We start from the raw sequence: 16,651 nt of genomic DNA on the forward strand, positions 1-16,651 counted from the left end.
ATGGACTAAAAACAAAACTATGAATATTTATAGGCTAAAAATTTAATTAATTTTTTTTTTTTTATGTAAATCAGGTATGAGGAATCATTCTCTATATTTTGCATATAGTTTTGTGCCGAAAGCCATGAGATGAGAGAGAAGAGCTTGAACATCCCTTCTCTTTGTCTCCACGTGTTCTCCATCATGCGTGCTGACCAACCGACCATATCATATTGCATCTTTCTCTTTCTCTTTCTCTCTCTACCAGTATGTATGTATGTCCTCTTCTCTACGTATTTTAGAAGGTTGAGAATACAAGTTAATATTACAAAAGTATTGCTTAGTAGTCTTATCATTTCATTATTAATACGTTGGTATCTCTTAAACTTTGATTACATGACACATTGACTCTAAAATTTTCTTTTTCTTAAATATTAAACTAGAAAGAAAAAAAAACTAGCATAGGACACATGACAACGTACGTATTCTTAAATGATTGGACGGGAAAACAAAAAGATGAACACATGGCACCCAATACCTTTTTCTATTTTAAGAGAAAGAAATGATATTAGTACAACCACTTTATGATAATTTTTTGACAACTTTCTCTCACATACTCACATTATACTCTTATTCTCTCTCACATTATCACTACTTTTTAAGAGATTAACACAATTACAAAGTTTAATGATTTTTAAAGCTATAAATATAAATTAGATGATTCATAATGATCATCAAAAAGTCGATCAATCCTTCCTTAAAAAAAAAAAATCGATCAAATAATTTTGGGTTAATTAAGTTTTTGGTTCCTATAAATATCTACAGTTTTGTTTTTAGTCCCTATAAAAATAAATCACACTTTTTAGTCCTTATAAAATTTTCCGTTAATGTTTTTAGTCCCTGTTAAATTAAAATTTGTTTAATTATGCTTAAAATTTTAAATTTTTTAATGATTTTTTACATACTTGTTTAAAACATTATAAAAGGTTCCGCAACAATAAATTAGCTCAAAATTTTATTTTTAGGTCCAAATTTTCGTTAATTTTATCTTGAATTTTTGGCGTTTTAAACAAATTATATTTAATTCATTACATGTTAAAAAATTCTAATTTTTTATAAAAAAGATTATTATAATGTTCTTAACATGTCTGTTAAAAATTATTTAAAAATATAAAAGTTTAAGTATAATTAAAAAAATTTCAATTTAATAGGGACCAACACATACTTTTAATCCTTGTAAAATTAAAATTTGCTTAATTGTGCTTAAACTTTTAAATTTGTAACATATTTTTCACATACTTACTTAGAATATTATACAAAGTTCATCCGCAAAAAAGTAACTTAAATTTTTATTTTAATTTTAAGGGATAGCTTAAAATTTTATTATTAGGCCCAATTCTCATTAATATAATCTTGAAAATTTTGCTTTTAGAAAAATTCATATTTAATTCATTACATGTTAAAAAACTTAAAAAAATTTATAAAAGAGTGTCTTAGGATGTTATGAACTTTGTATGTAAAAAATCTTTCAAAAATTTAGAAGTTTAAGCATAATTAAACAAATTTTAATTTAACAGGGACTAAAAACACTAACAAAAAATTTTATAGGGACTAAAAAATGTGATTTATTTTTATAGGGACTATAAACAAAATTGCAGATATTTATAGGACTAAAAACTTAATTAACCCTATAAATATAAATCAAAAAGATGAACACATGGCACCCAATAGGGTTGGGAATAGGCCAGGCCGGCCTACAGGGGCATATGGCCTGGCCTGTTTAAGCCTGGTTTGGTCTGGCCTGTTTATTAAAAAGGCTAGGCTTAGACTTTTTGAAAAGCCTATTTAAGCAAATAGGTCAGGCTTAGGCTATCAAAAAAGCCTATGAAGCCTAATAGGCCGGCATGTTTATGCATGTTAGGCTTCATAGTGGACTTTTTAAATAGGCTTTAAATCTTTATAGTGAAATAGGCTTTTAAGGCCTTATAGTAGTGATAGACAAGTCTTAGATTGAAATAGGCTTTGAGGCCTATTGAGCCTATTTAAAAATAGATAAAATGAAATGTTTAGTGACTTTAATAGTAAGTAGGCCTGTAAATAGGCTTTCAGGCCAGACCAGGCGAAAAAAATAGGCCTATGAAAGGCTATAGGCCAGGCTCAGGCCTGCAAATTTTTTCGTAGACTAGACTCAGACCTATCAAAGTCTGGCCTGACCTGGCCTATTCCCAACCCTAGCACCCAATACCTTTTCTATTTTAAGAGATTAGCACAATTACGAAGTTTAATGATTTTTAAAGCTATAAATATAAATTAGATGATTCATAATGATCATCAAAAAGTCGATCAATTCTTCCTTAAAAAAAAAGTCGATCAAATAATTTTTAATAATAAATGAGACTTAAGTGAAACCTAAAGTAAAGTTGAAGATACAAGATATATTATGTACTCCCTCCGTCCTTTAATGTAGGTACCTATTGTCTTTTTCACATTTTTTAAGAAATGTTGTCAGTATAATTAATGTGTCTGTTTTATATGTTAATATTATCAAATTGTCCTTTGTTTATATGTGTATTAAATTTGACTTTTCATATTTCAAGACAAGTTAGTAGTATTAATTAGGGGTATGTTTAAGAAAAATAATAATAAATGCATCTAGTAATTTGAAAATGTGTTTACATTTAAGGACAAAAACAAAGTTAAATGGGAGCTTAGATACAGGGAGGAGGGAGTAGAATATGAGATCATTTTGCTTGTAAAATCTAATATAAAAAATTAATTTTTTTATTGATAGGACTAAAACAAAGACTTTAGTAGTACCCATTAATCGATCCTAGATTATCAAGATTTCCATCATTAGATGGAGATTGGTTGCAAATATTATAAACTAGTGATTTGGCTTTAAAATACAACTTATAAGTAAAATATTAATCGTTCAAATTTCATCCAAGTCAAGATCTGACTTGCATGAATTATGAAGTCAATAACTGCAAATAATTTATTAGTAAAGAGGCTTGTTGTGACTAAGAAAGAATGTATTTTCTCTCATTGGTTGGACGGAAAAATCGAATTGGTGACACCCCAAAACCTTTTAATATAAGTAAACAGATAGATTAGATGAACTATTCTTACATTAAAATTTTAGCAAAGATAATTTTATATGCTTTGGAATGCCTTCTTGATTCACTAACGTAAATCGCAAAAGTTTTGGTACCGATAAAAAAATACTCAGTAGGAAAATTCTATTTTTAAAAATAGAGATCAATAGACATGCATTATAGGTATAAATCATGTTTAAACTTTACACTGATATTTTTAACGAGAATTCATTATTTTGCAATTTATATCATTAATTTTAAGATTCCATTATAAAAACTTTTTTCCGGTGGATCATTTATAAAACTAATGTCAGAACAATATATTTTTATTAGATGTATGTTTAAACTTTGAAGTTGGTTTACATTAACACTGCATCCCCTTTAAACTCTTAAAACTATTACTTTTAAAATACAAGTCGCAATTTTACAATGTGCCACTATTCACATATCTTATTTTGACAATATTTTTTTTATCTAATATATAAATACAAATGTTAGCATATAAGATGGTTGATTTGATTCGATGAATATTTTCAAAATATCAAATTTTTATATTTTTTTATTACATGTAGATATTAATGGTCAATTATAATTTTTTATTACAGGTAGATATTAATGGTCAAAGTTGGGTATTGACATGTGTGTAGAGGTAGACTGCGACATGTATTTTGAAATGGAGGGAATAACATTTGTAGAAATAGACAACCATTTACATTTTTATTCTGTACATAAAAACTTAAGTTTCATCGATTGTCAGGTAAGTTTTATATTACCTTTAATTAATAAGTTTAATAACTTCACACTTATTATAAAGGTAATAATGTAACATACATGCACACAATAAGAACTATAAATTGGCATCAAGTCCCAATATATAGGAAAATCCTGGGTCCGGAACATAAAATATGCAGCTACGCACAGAAAATCGTGCTAAAGGAGGAAGCTACTCCATGTGAGCACATGCTATTAGTTATCTATGGATAATAGCAGAATTTAAATTTAAACAGAAAAATGGAAATCAGGAAAGCTTATTATGGAAGAAATATTTGGAGTACTTGCATCAATAAGAACCTCTGTTAAGTTAAAATCAACTAGAAGGACAAGGACATTAACAATTATCTCAATGCCTAAGAACTTCTATGCAAATAGATTATTACAAAATCAAGTAAAATGTGTTGTGTACATTTTCTTCCAAGATATTAATAAAAAATAAAATAAAAAGAGCTAGAGTAAGGATAGATACCCAGATTCTGCTTCAACAACAACTACAACAACCAAGTATTATTGCACTAAATGAGGTCGGCTACATAAATCAAACGACGCCATAGTGTTCTAAAGTAACAAAGGCAAGCGACAATGGATTATCTGATGAAACACAAGTAATAATCAGTTCACAACACTCACATCAGTCGTTAAAATTTTCCAACCTCTTTGAATAATGTGGATAACACCATGATGAAGCAACTGCAGCAAACCACTTGCACCACATCACATTGAGGTATGCATCTGCAAAATGCAAAATCCAAAAGAAAACCAAAGGAAGAGGGGGTAGGAAGGAGATCAACAAAAAGTAGCAAACTTAATGTCATTCCGGCAAACAAAAAAGCTGATTTTATTATAAAACTTAAATGTATGTACATGAGGCCTTGTTCTCTGATTTGTAAGAGCTACAACCAGAGTAATGTTTTCTAACATATAATCACTAGGAATACTAACTTCTACCTTGAACAAAAAGATCTTTACAGTGGAAGTCACAAACTTGAACACGAGCAAAATCTGAACAGCTGAAAAGGTCACTCGAAAACAACACTTGGAGAGAATAATTTACCAAAGAATCTATATAACCTAATTGCAGACAGAATTAGCCATAAAACCACCCTATGTAACTGGTTATTTCTTCAGAGTACTTTGTTTCCTTTGTTATTGGTATAATAATGAACTCTGTACAAAGAAAGCAGCTTCAAACCATCATATTCAAGTCTGAAAGGTCATCCATGGGAATTTCAAGGCCCATAAAATCGTCATGATCTTGTAATCCATCGTCATCAATATTCAGCCATGAACCAAGATCTTGACCATTTTCAGCAAGGTCACCGGGATCGCCGAGCACGTCCATTCCAGGCAGCTGCAGGTTGGACAAATCAATTGGCTCATCCAATCCACCCAATCCAAACTCATCCTTTTCCTTGGTATTTCTATAACTAGGCTTTTCCGTAGACTTTGAAACAGAAGGCAATGCCGGTTTTGGTTGCTCTGGCAACTTGCCAAGGAGGCCATTTACAGAAACAGAATGCTGAGTTGCTTTCTGCTTAGGCTTTGTTTTGGTTTTTCTTTCTCCTTTAGCACTTGATGATGCTTGTCTACCAGCTTTTGTAGTTCCATTTCTGGATGGTACCTCTCTGCCATGTCCCTTTCCATCTCTTTCCCTCTCGCTCCTCTTTCCTTTTGTGCTGCTTGTTAGAGAACTTCCGATCCCCGGAGTACTTGAATTACCTTGAGTACCCCCGACATCATCAAGGAACAATTCTCTCTTCTTCACCCTGTTTGACCAGAAATCTTCATTTCCACTGGTTTGCTCAGATGAATTATTTAAAGCAGGAAGCATATCTGATGAAGTGAGATCAAGATTATCCAAATTCTGAGAAAATGGTGATGGGCTCGGCTGTGAACCCATGGAAGCTGCAGAAAGAAAAAATATAATTCAAAATATCAAAATCTAGCGTGTGCTGAAAGGAGCAAAAGGAAGAAAAAAAAAGACATTATAGATCAGGCAAAGAAGATGGCGTGTATAAATTGTTATCTAAGTATGTAAGTGTGACTGACACAACAGATATAGAATAAAAACAACATAAAATTATGTAGGCCAGAAATTAATGAAGAACCTGGTGTTGCTTCCAGAGACAGAGGAGAAGCATATGGTTTTGAAGAATCAGCCTCCAATCCATCCGATTTCCTAACAATGCTATGCTGGGAAGAAGCAGTTAGGAACAAATCCTTGAATAAAGGCTCGCTGAAACAGCTCTTGCCTGTATCTTCAAATTGGTGGTATCGCTCCAACGTCCATTTAACAAATGCCATTGCAGCTTGCTTGACCATTTTGCTATTGCTTGAACTTTTTCCGCTCGATGCACCCCGACAAGCCTGTCAATTAATCATTTGTCAAGCCACTCTGACATATGACGTAATTATGCAATACAGGGCATTTTATAGGGAGAGCCTTGTTATAACTGCAACACTAAGGTTCCTAGCTTGTGATTTAGTTCTCTCGAGTTTTAGACTTTGGTAACAGAAACGTGGGACTTCATCATCACGCAAGGGCAACCCTTTTATCGACCCTAATAGAAAATAGAATGCTGGACGATTTTCCTAAGGCCAATTTTAATCATTTTAGGCAAATAATAGGTCAAAGCATGAATTTTGGTTTTGCTTACAAATACCAAGAATAGGCCAAAACTGTCGCATACAAATTTAAAGAGCAGAGTAAGAATCCTTTGAGATTCAACATTTCCAGAAGTAAATGGTAGGATTTCATACTTCATAATGAGGTAGGAGGAGCACTATGACGATCACTTACTGTCAAATGTTTACACAGCACAATATATGATCCTTTCACACATTAATATTTCTCTTCTAATCCCCACTCAGAAAAAATACCTGAACAATGACAGAGAGACCAAACAGGCCCTCACTCTGAATTCACTACCCAGTAGTGTAATATAAATATCCCCTTTTAATAATAAAAAAAATATATATATATAAATATCCCCAACATCTTATGCAACTATTGTAATATAGCTCTAGCTAGATCTTCAGCCCAGAGGTTTGGGGTAAAACTAAATTAGCATGGGAAAATCTTGTTCTAAAGCTGACAACCAGATTATATGAACAAACAGTAATTTTGAATGTCAAGAAGATTACCGTGTATTTCTCATAAGCTGTCACAATAAGTTGGTCTAGAGCACGTTGATCAAAATCCCTGTCAAACAAGTTTATATTTAGAACAATAAAGACAAAAAAAATTAAAATTAGCATTTAACGAGTAAAAATGGCAGTGCAATTACTTTTCATGAAGTTCTTTTGCTGCTGATGCAGATTTCAATAATCCATCGAGCAAATTTTTCTTCTTGGAAACCTACAATACACAAGAAAATAAAAAATCACAAACTAAATCATATAAGATAAAAGATCAACTTCATTACTGACGAATTTTATTAATTAAATCTCTCCAGCTCTACAACCGATCTAAATGGTTATACTGTGTGAAATGTCATATAACAATAATAGTTGCGGGGGTAGGGGGATTTTGACAGTTAGCACAGTATAACTTGACTTCAGCATCAATTGTACCTGTCCTTGGTAAAGCTCGCCTAACCTAGTAATATCCTCCGATATGGCTTCATCATCTTCTTGCACCATTTCAGGCTATAAGAAAAAAAAAACAGTTAAGATCATAGTAACATACTAAATATGAAACAAAAGTCATAACATTTGTAAGTAATCCATTAGTAAAATTAAAGATATTTCTGAAAAAATAGCAAACAAGCTAGAACAATATAGTCAAAAATCACTGGATTAGGCAAGTAAGCTTACCACTGATTCGAGGTCAAGTCCAATACTTTGAAGCTCCAATAGAAGCTTATCATTTATACCCAAGCTATTGTATTGCAACTCTGAACAGGCTAAGCTAGACATTAATGCTTTATCATGAAGAAAACCATTTATCGAGTTGCCAAAGCTTGGATTCAACCCAAAATTAGGATTATCAATCATATCACTTTCATCATGTGCCGGTTTCCCAATAATCCCATAACCATTATTAGCAGAATGACAAGAAAACTGAAAATTAGATAGTGAATGGTGATCTAAACCACTCAATTCTAATTCTCCATCAAGCTCAGATTCATTATCATATGCATCAAACTTCAAATCTTCATTTCCACCGTTACGATCTTCTTCTGATATCAAAGCAGCTATAAGTCGTTGACAGAGAGGTACCACGTTATGATCTCCCTTGGGCAGTGGTAACTTTTCTGTATTATTACCAGCACTACGTTGAGCATCAGACCTGACATCTCTTTCACAGCCAATCAATCCATATCTATTAACAACGGTTTCACAACCATCTATATTTGAAGGAACCGGAGTTGGAGTCAGAGTGCTTGATTCAAGATTTACCTAAAAGGGCAAGTGTAAGTGTTAAAGAAGTTTGGTTTGGTTCGTATTCTAGATTTGTCTCAGAAATTCCATTTTTTCGAACCAAATCAATTATGCTTAAATCATCAATAAAAAAATAAATAGATTTGAAGCTAAGGTTTTCACAACAAACTAATGCAGAAAAGATATACAGAAAACAAGACCAAAAAATAAAATGCAGTGAGTACTGTTCCATATTGGTTCAGAAAATAACAAACATTCGTAGTGAATAAGTGTAACAAGAATTTTGTCATCACTCTAACTCGAAAATAATCAATCATGTGTCATATTATGGTGACTATAGAGGAAATTTGCTGGTAGAACTAATAACAGCCAAAAACTTCCATCATATAGAGAAGAAAAGGTTAAAACACAGCCACTACTTTACCAGATCTAAGCTAATTTCCGTAAGCTTTCAAGATTTGGTGTACAAACATGAAATATACATGTCATATCTTACTAGAACAGTCAATGGCTGGGCTGCATTATTCTGCAATGTCATATCTTTAACATCAAATACATGTCTAAAACAAAAGGAACCATTGCGCTTATCTTCTAATTGACACTCAACAATTCTCAGTAGTCAGTAGTAATACTAGTAAACCCAGAGTAACTAAGGTGTATGTTAGGTGAAATAGGAATGAAGAGAATAGAATCTGAGTCAGTTTCTGCTAGTGACAGTTACGTAGTTAGGTACATCTAACAAGAGGGAAAATAACAGAATAAAAGAAGTTGAGAGAGGAGTGCAGGGTACGGCAAATTTTAAGAAAGTCGGGAGTGGGACCACGGCTCTGCAATCCTGGAATTGAGATAACCTTTTACTGTAATTCTCATCAAAACTGTAGCCCGATTTCAGATTCAGATCCTTGAGCAATGGAGGATGAGAATCAATGTTTCATCATTTAATTGATCCAATTCCTATAGCAGTGCAGCCTAAGACACATTTCATTGCATCCAATAGAACTAACCAATGATCTAATAGGACAAAACAGAACCTACGAGTAACCGCATACAATAACACAACAAGGTCTTCCTCATCAATAATTACTTACACATGATATAGTTAATCTGCTACTTTATGTGCAATTCTATGGACACCATCACAAAAATCTAAAGCATCGCTGCAATGTACTAATTTCCATCATAATTCCTATGGAAGTGTCGTGACTAAGTGTCAATAGTCAAGCATGACTACTGATCTGTCACAAACGTTAAAAAAGAAAAGTGAACTCCATCATTGAAAAATTGAATATCAGTACCTTCTGCTTCCAGTAAGTAATATCTTCCTCGGGTATCATACTAAAGAAAGGTTCCATCTGCTTCCAAAATGGGCTGGAGAAGGAGTAGGCTGCAGTAATAAAAATGCTTTAAATTACTCCATCAGGGGGAAATTATTTAGGAAGAATAGTTATAAAGTTTTAGTACGATTTATACCAGATTTGATAACACCCTTTACAGCAGCCAATAACTCCCCGTGTCCATCTACTGACCCAACTAAACCAACGAAACAAAAAAAATGAACAAGGATACTTACACTAAACATACAAATGTTGTGTTATTTAATTTTCTAATGTTTTAACTAGTACCAAAATAATCTGCTGCTGCACTGATGGCAGTAGGCTTTTGACGAGCATAGGCCTTACGATCAGAAAGCTTCCTTGTTGGTGGACGACCGACCTTGCTGCAAGGATTCCATAAAAACCTTAAGACTTCGGTTCATGTGCTCAAAAAAAAAAAAATTAGCAGGAGATAGAAGCATTTTAACCTTTCATTCTTGTCACATCCTTGTCTTGCACTTCTTAGTTGTTTCGCAGTTCCTATTTTTCCAAGCTTCTCAGATGTCATTGGTGCCAGTGACCTTGTGGCATTGAGACTGCGCCCCGTCCTGCCTTGCCTCCGAACACCATCTCCAAGTTCTTCACCAGAAACAAGCTTACTCTTTCTGGTTGCCAAGTTAGACACTTTTGGAACATTTTGTCCAGCTTTCAGATCTATCTCTTCTGGTTTCCTGCCCTTCTCTTTTGGTTTAACCTCAGCCAACCCAGACTCTTCACTTTCAGATAAAGCTGCCGAAGGTGAAGGTTCACCTTTTAATCTAATTTGCTGAGGAGAACTGCCAGCTGAGCGTCTCACGAATCCTAACCCTATATCATTACCAGCCACATCAGAAACAGCATCCACGGTAGGAGCTTCATCATTACTCGAAACAACAGGCACAAAACTTGTTCTTCTGGCAGTGCGGGAGCTCTTTTGTGGCCTCTGCCAGGGGACAACGGGTGGGGAAGATGACCGTGCTGATGCCACACGTTTGCGATTGTTAGTACTATTAACCCCAGCTGGGGTTTTGTGGTGCAATGAGAAAGCTCCCAATCATTAGGAACAGCTGTTCTATGAACAACCGGTGACATCTTGGGGGCAACTCCTGAACCTGACCGTGGAGCCCGAATAGCAGTATTCATTTTAGCACTTGAGGTAGGGCTAGCTGAATTGAATTCGTCACGAACAGTTGCCCTGGGCATAAAACATGATATGGAAACTTAATCAACTGCAGAATTCAAATCATAAACATGAAGAGGTTTTAATCACTAATCACAAGGCTCCAAAAGCACATAGAAATGGGACAAGAATATAAGAAGCAGCGCGTAAAAAATGTAGCCAAGGAAAGATCTTGTCCTCAAAGTAAAAAATCATATAAAGGAGAAAATGGGAGCCACAGCTTGCGTGCTTACTTGTTAACAGCTCTGAAGTTCACCCTATCCTTGTCTGAACTAACAGAACGACCCCGCTTATCGTTCACAAGGGAATTGTTATCTTGGCCGTTTCTGTGGGTAGGGGTACGTATACCCAACCCAGTCTGCTGAGAGATTCCATCTGATTTGCTAGCTGCAACAGTTCCATTAGAAACTCCCAGCCTATATAAAGATACATGAAAATATTATATCTATAATCTAAATATTAGCAAAACAGATAAGAATTTGATGATGATGATAATGATGATAAAAAAATATACTGTTACATGAAATCTTCCATTAGAGTTTAAAGCCACTGTCCTAAAAACAAGAAAGAACCTAGCAAAATCCCTAACAATAGAACTCTTTCTTTCAAATAGATCCTTTCACCATTTACTAACATGTTTTAATATCCACAAAAACTATTAAACTGAAAAACGTGATAATAATTTACTAACATGTTTCAATATCTACAAAAACTATTAAATTGAAAAACGTGATAATAAAGATTGCACTAATCACTTAAAATATTCATACAACAACAACAACAACAATTTATCCAATACTTCCATACCTAAAAGAATTAGAATCGTTACTCAATTTCGACCGAGAATCAGTAGCAAGTCGTTGTTGCATTCCCTGTTTAGTTTCCTGGAAACCATTCGCAGGTTTATTCAATGTAGTACTTGGAGAAACATCTAATTTGATGCATGAACGCTTCTTCTTCTTCATTTTTGATGTTTCCCAACCATCGCCTACAATAGGTAAGTTTCGCTCTTCACTCTGAACTACACCATTATTGGCAATCCGTAGCTTTTCTTTATCTCTATCAACAGTCCCCGATGGCCTGACAAGAGAATTGGTGCGTACATCCATCTAGAATTTTTCAAAACACGGTCAGTTCTGTGCACACCATGTTAATCTTAAAGCTGACTTGACATGTAAAAGAAATAACACAAGTTTAAAGCCACCGACACACACCTGTGCCTCATTAGAACAGGAAGAAAATCTACATTTCGGCATTTCGCCACTTTCAGAAAAATATATATATGCACACTAAAGGCATAAACTAACTAAAGGTAATGAAACACAAAGCTTAAGGATTAATACAAATTGTATACAACAAATATACCATACTTTTTTATGCATAAAAAGTTCTATATATGAAGCGATATATCTACTAGCACACAAGTGAGGAAATGTTCTAGCACGTATCTTTTGAGAATAGAGAATTTAACAAAACCAATTATCGTCAGTTGGAGATATGGAGAACAAATGTTTCAAAATATACTACAAGGTATATATAGTATACTAATATAAATGCAGTATTCAATCTAAAACAATATAAAATTGAATAAAAAACAATAAAAGGAATTAAAAGAAAGAATGAAGTTCAAACCAAATTAATATAAAATTGAATAAAAAACATTAAAAGGAATTAAAAGAAAGAATGAAATTGTGCAGTGTTAACACAAGAAAACAATCGTGGGGAAAAAATCGGACACATACCTTTACATCCACCATAGAAGTTCGAGGGCGCTTGTTTGGGCCAAGACTTTTGGTCCTTTCTTCCGACTTTTGCTGATCTAGTTCAAAACCACCGGTGACATGATGACCTTGAACGCCAACCTTACCCACGCTTGGCCCCAAGACTGAGCGGTCATTTAACATGACACTAGAACGATCATTGGAAAACCCTTCAACTCGAGATCTCTTCTTCACATTTACAAGTGGGAAAACTTCATTGAATACAGATAAGGCTTCATTGAACATTTTCACACGTTCCCTGTTAAAATGCATAATTATGCAATGTTATTCCGTAATTACATAAACCTATCTTAAATGCAAGTAAATAACCTACAAAGAACTACCTCGCCTTCACAGTGCTTGAATACAAACTATCCCTCATACGCTTGACGTCTTCTGGTACTGGGGATGGCAGTAGCTTTCCTTTTGCAGAACTAGATGGAGATTCATCAGGTGAAATTCCAAGAGCAGCATTAACATGTCGCTTATAATCCACATGACGATTAGACTTATGGTCTATTACTAGTAATTTTGGATCAAAATGCACATAATTAAAGAAGCTCTCCACATCCCCATGTTTTGCTGGAGAACTACTTCTCAACATGTTGGGCAGAGAAGACAAAATTGGATTTTCCATGCATTCTCGAAAGCTACCTGATCTATCTAATGAAGCAGCTATGTTGGATCCACGCTGCGCAGCGTACAGAGGTCTATCCGGGCTACTGGAAGATGCATCAAACTTACTAGATGTTGCCATTGTACTAGTTCACACACATCCTTCAAGACAAAATTACCTGAAAAGGTCAAAATCATAATAGAAAAATCAAACTCAATTGACATATATATTCTAAATATATTTGACATATATACTATTTCCAAAGATTAGAAGTCCACGTAGATGTCAAAATTTGTAGAAGTAATTAACAGTATTAGCAACACTATTCTCATACAAAGCTACTTAAAATGGAAACCCAATTTTTTTTATAAATCCTTAACTTCAATCAACTTGATTAATCTCAAAAAAGCTGGATTAAATTACATGATATTTATAACTGCTATATACAGGACTACGTCCTCATTCTGATATCACTAATATATCATTGCTCCATATAGTATACCGCCTCCAACTAAAAAAAATATATCCAGAAAACAAAATCTCATTTAATAACACTCACACAAGACTGATCACAACAAGTCCAAGTAGCAGATGAACATTTTCCTAAATGACTTTAACTATCTTAAGTTCAATTCAATGAACTATACTATCGTAAAGTAGGTACTTGGTAGACAAGATGCGACAATACAAAATGGAAAATATGGGTTCTAATCTATATTTGGTACATTTTATTATTTTAGAACTAAAACAGGACCAAACATTGGGTGCAATGTATAAATAAAACAAAACTGAACATGAGGTTAAAAAAGTATACATTTTGATTCAATTAAGGTAGAATCAAGGAGAACAGAACAAATAAACTGCTCCACGAGTCTATCTTTGCTCCATTTGCCTTTGCTCAATTTACCCCATTTACCTTCATGGATGTGTGACACATGTTAAAAGAATATCCAACAGTTGAAATTAAAAAGGAAAGATAAACAAACACACATGTGATTACTTTTAGAAACACAATCTCTGTATTTTTTCCAGATTGCCTCTGTATATTTTTCCATAACTGATGCATATTTCAAAATAGAAGAAGCTTCATTTTCGGCGGTGGATCTCTGGTATTATCCTTTTACCCAACAATTATAATTAAAAAAATCTAAAACAAAACTTAATTATTCTGTGGTAAATAACCAACAAATAAATTCAGCGGTTAGTTTTAATGACACGGGGTAGATAATCCACGCAAACTCAACCTGTTTCTTAATCACATGAAAACGCCGTCGTTGTGATGGCGGCCACGATGGGATGATTTGTAACGGCGGCTACGATTGGTTGATTCGTGACAGTGGCGGTGATGGGCTGATTCATGATGTTGACGACAACGATACAAAGAGATGGCGGTGATGTATTGATTACCGGTGGGCGGCGACAAGAGGCTGGTTACAGGTGGTGAGGGGAAGGGGACGTGAAGGAGAAGGTGAACAGTAGGCTAGGGATTTTGTTTTATTACCTGTCTTTCCCTTTTTAATTTCAACCATTGGATATTCTTTTAACACGTGTCACACATCCATGAAGGTAAATGGGGTAAATTGAGCAAAGGCAAATGAAGCAAAGATGGACTCATTCCAAATACATTCTGAAGGGGGGAAGAATCATCCATGAAGTTTTAAAGATGTAATATACTTCTTACCTTAAGTCTTTATAAGCATATATCTTCCTTCCTCGGCTCTTTTATAAATGTAGGTATCTATCCACCCCTCAAAAAGAAAATGTAGGTATCTTTTGAAGCTGCAAAATTTTTAACAAAGAAAATTTAATGTCAAAATGTGAATTACATAATCATGTAAGAACTTTTCCAAATTCCATATTAGTCGAAGTTATGCAATTCAGATCAATTGTACATCACCCGGCACCATGATCATTATCATATACAGAAATGTGATTTCATAGAAATGAATAAATACTCAACTGACATCATACTGACATATGCTATGAAGATTTGGTAACAATATACTCAATGCAAACCAATCACCACAGCCATATATGCTGACAATACTTCTAAAACTAACTTTACCCCATTCATTAATCTCCATTAATCACATTCACAAGAAAAACAAACGATCAATCTTTCCAATAATCAGCTCATTTTCCAACCCGGCAAAAAAAAAAAAAAAATCAAGACCCACTTTCTTAGTGTGCCAAGCAGTAACATCACGTGCACACTCTTATTGATAAATTTCGTTTCCTACACTTACAAATCACACCCATCTTCGTTTGCTCTTAAATTCACTTCCTCAGTTCAATACATTATCTACTACCACATTAAGCAATGACAACTAATTACAAACTAATACAAAATCTGAACTAGAAGAATTTGCTTTATTTAAATCATAATATACAATATGATAGCTTGATAATAAATAAAAATCAAATTTTGATACACTAACTATAACAAAAAAAAAAAGAGAAAGCAAGTATATAACTTTTATTTTCTATGCGATAGCAAGTTCATACACGCAGATAAATCTTCTACCCTATTGGTTCCATCTCAATTTGCTGAAAAGCATGATTTTTTAATTATCTTTTCATTTGGTAAAAAAAAACGAGACCTAGGAGTAAGAATTAGAAACCCTAAGATCAAAATCAACATAAAATGAAAAGAAGGAAACAGCGAAGAACCTTAATGGGAGAGTAAAGGCATTAAAAATTGGCAAGAAAATAAAACCCTAGAAATGAATTTGAAAAAAAAAGAGCGAAATTGAAAGTTGAAAGACCTTGAATGTTGCAATGAAGAGAGGGTTTAATCGTGGATTGAGAAAATCGAAGAATGGTTGAAATTGAAACTTTGAATGACGACGGTGGTGAACGAGTTTATAGGTTCAAATTTGTAAGAAGCAAAACCGAGGACGACGAAGAGTACGGTGTTTTTGATCATTCATCGCTGAAATTGGGTTGTCTTTTATATTTACTGTTTTACCCTTCTCTTTTATGTCTTTTAGAAAATTATGGTACCTTGTTTATTGAGGAGTTTTTGGTAATGTCGCTGTTCGACACCGTATATCTGGCATTGTGTTACACACATGTGCTTCTCAATTAGTATCTTCGTAATTAATTAATGGCTTATTTGATCTAATGGTCCCTCAAATAATTTCAAATTTTTATTTTGATCCCACAATTAATAAAACGTACGTTTTGGTTCTTCAGGTTTTTCTCCGTTTGCCAAATAAATTCCAAGGGTTAACTTTAACCCAAATGATGTCTATGGTGGACCAACCTTAAGAGTGGTCCACCATAGATCCTATTAATATTTTTAATTTAAACCGTTTGATTTTTTTTTATTAAAAGATAGCCGTTATATCATGCATGTCTACCGTATCTTCCAGTGAGCCAACAATACTTAACTTTTTTTCCCATTTCATCATCTTCATCCCTCTCATCTTCATCATCTTCTTGATGCATTAATCTCTTGTGCGGTCATCCTTGAAATCATGAACATCTCGATATAACATTGAGGAACAAGA

At 33.8% G+C, this 16,651-nt stretch overlaps 1 protein-coding gene across 1 annotated transcript; it reads right to left on the reverse strand.

Moving 5' to 3' along the window:
- Positions 1-4,659: 4,659 nt before the first annotated feature.
- On the reverse strand, positions 4,660-16,086 carry LOC25494206 (uncharacterized). Its single transcript, XM_013602997.3, is given in 17 exon segments — positions 4,660-5,753; positions 5,957-6,215; positions 6,993-7,050; positions 7,136-7,206; positions 7,422-7,496; positions 7,665-8,249; positions 9,527-9,615; positions 9,702-9,761; positions 9,854-9,948; positions 10,033-10,598; positions 10,601-10,778; positions 10,997-11,179; positions 11,571-11,872; positions 12,506-12,782; positions 12,868-13,317; positions 14,821-14,918; positions 15,905-16,086. Coding segments are annotated over 15 exon segments (3,930 nt in total). The 5' UTR covers positions 13,281-13,317; positions 14,821-14,918; positions 15,905-16,086; the 3' UTR covers positions 4,660-5,034.
- Positions 16,087-16,651: the final 565 nt, after the last annotated feature.

This window comes from Medicago truncatula, chromosome 4 (assembly GCF_003473485.1).
Source record: "Medicago truncatula cultivar Jemalong A17 chromosome 4, MtrunA17r5.0-ANR, whole genome shotgun sequence".
Lineage (NCBI taxonomy): Eukaryota > Viridiplantae > Streptophyta > Magnoliopsida > Fabales > Fabaceae > Medicago > Medicago truncatula.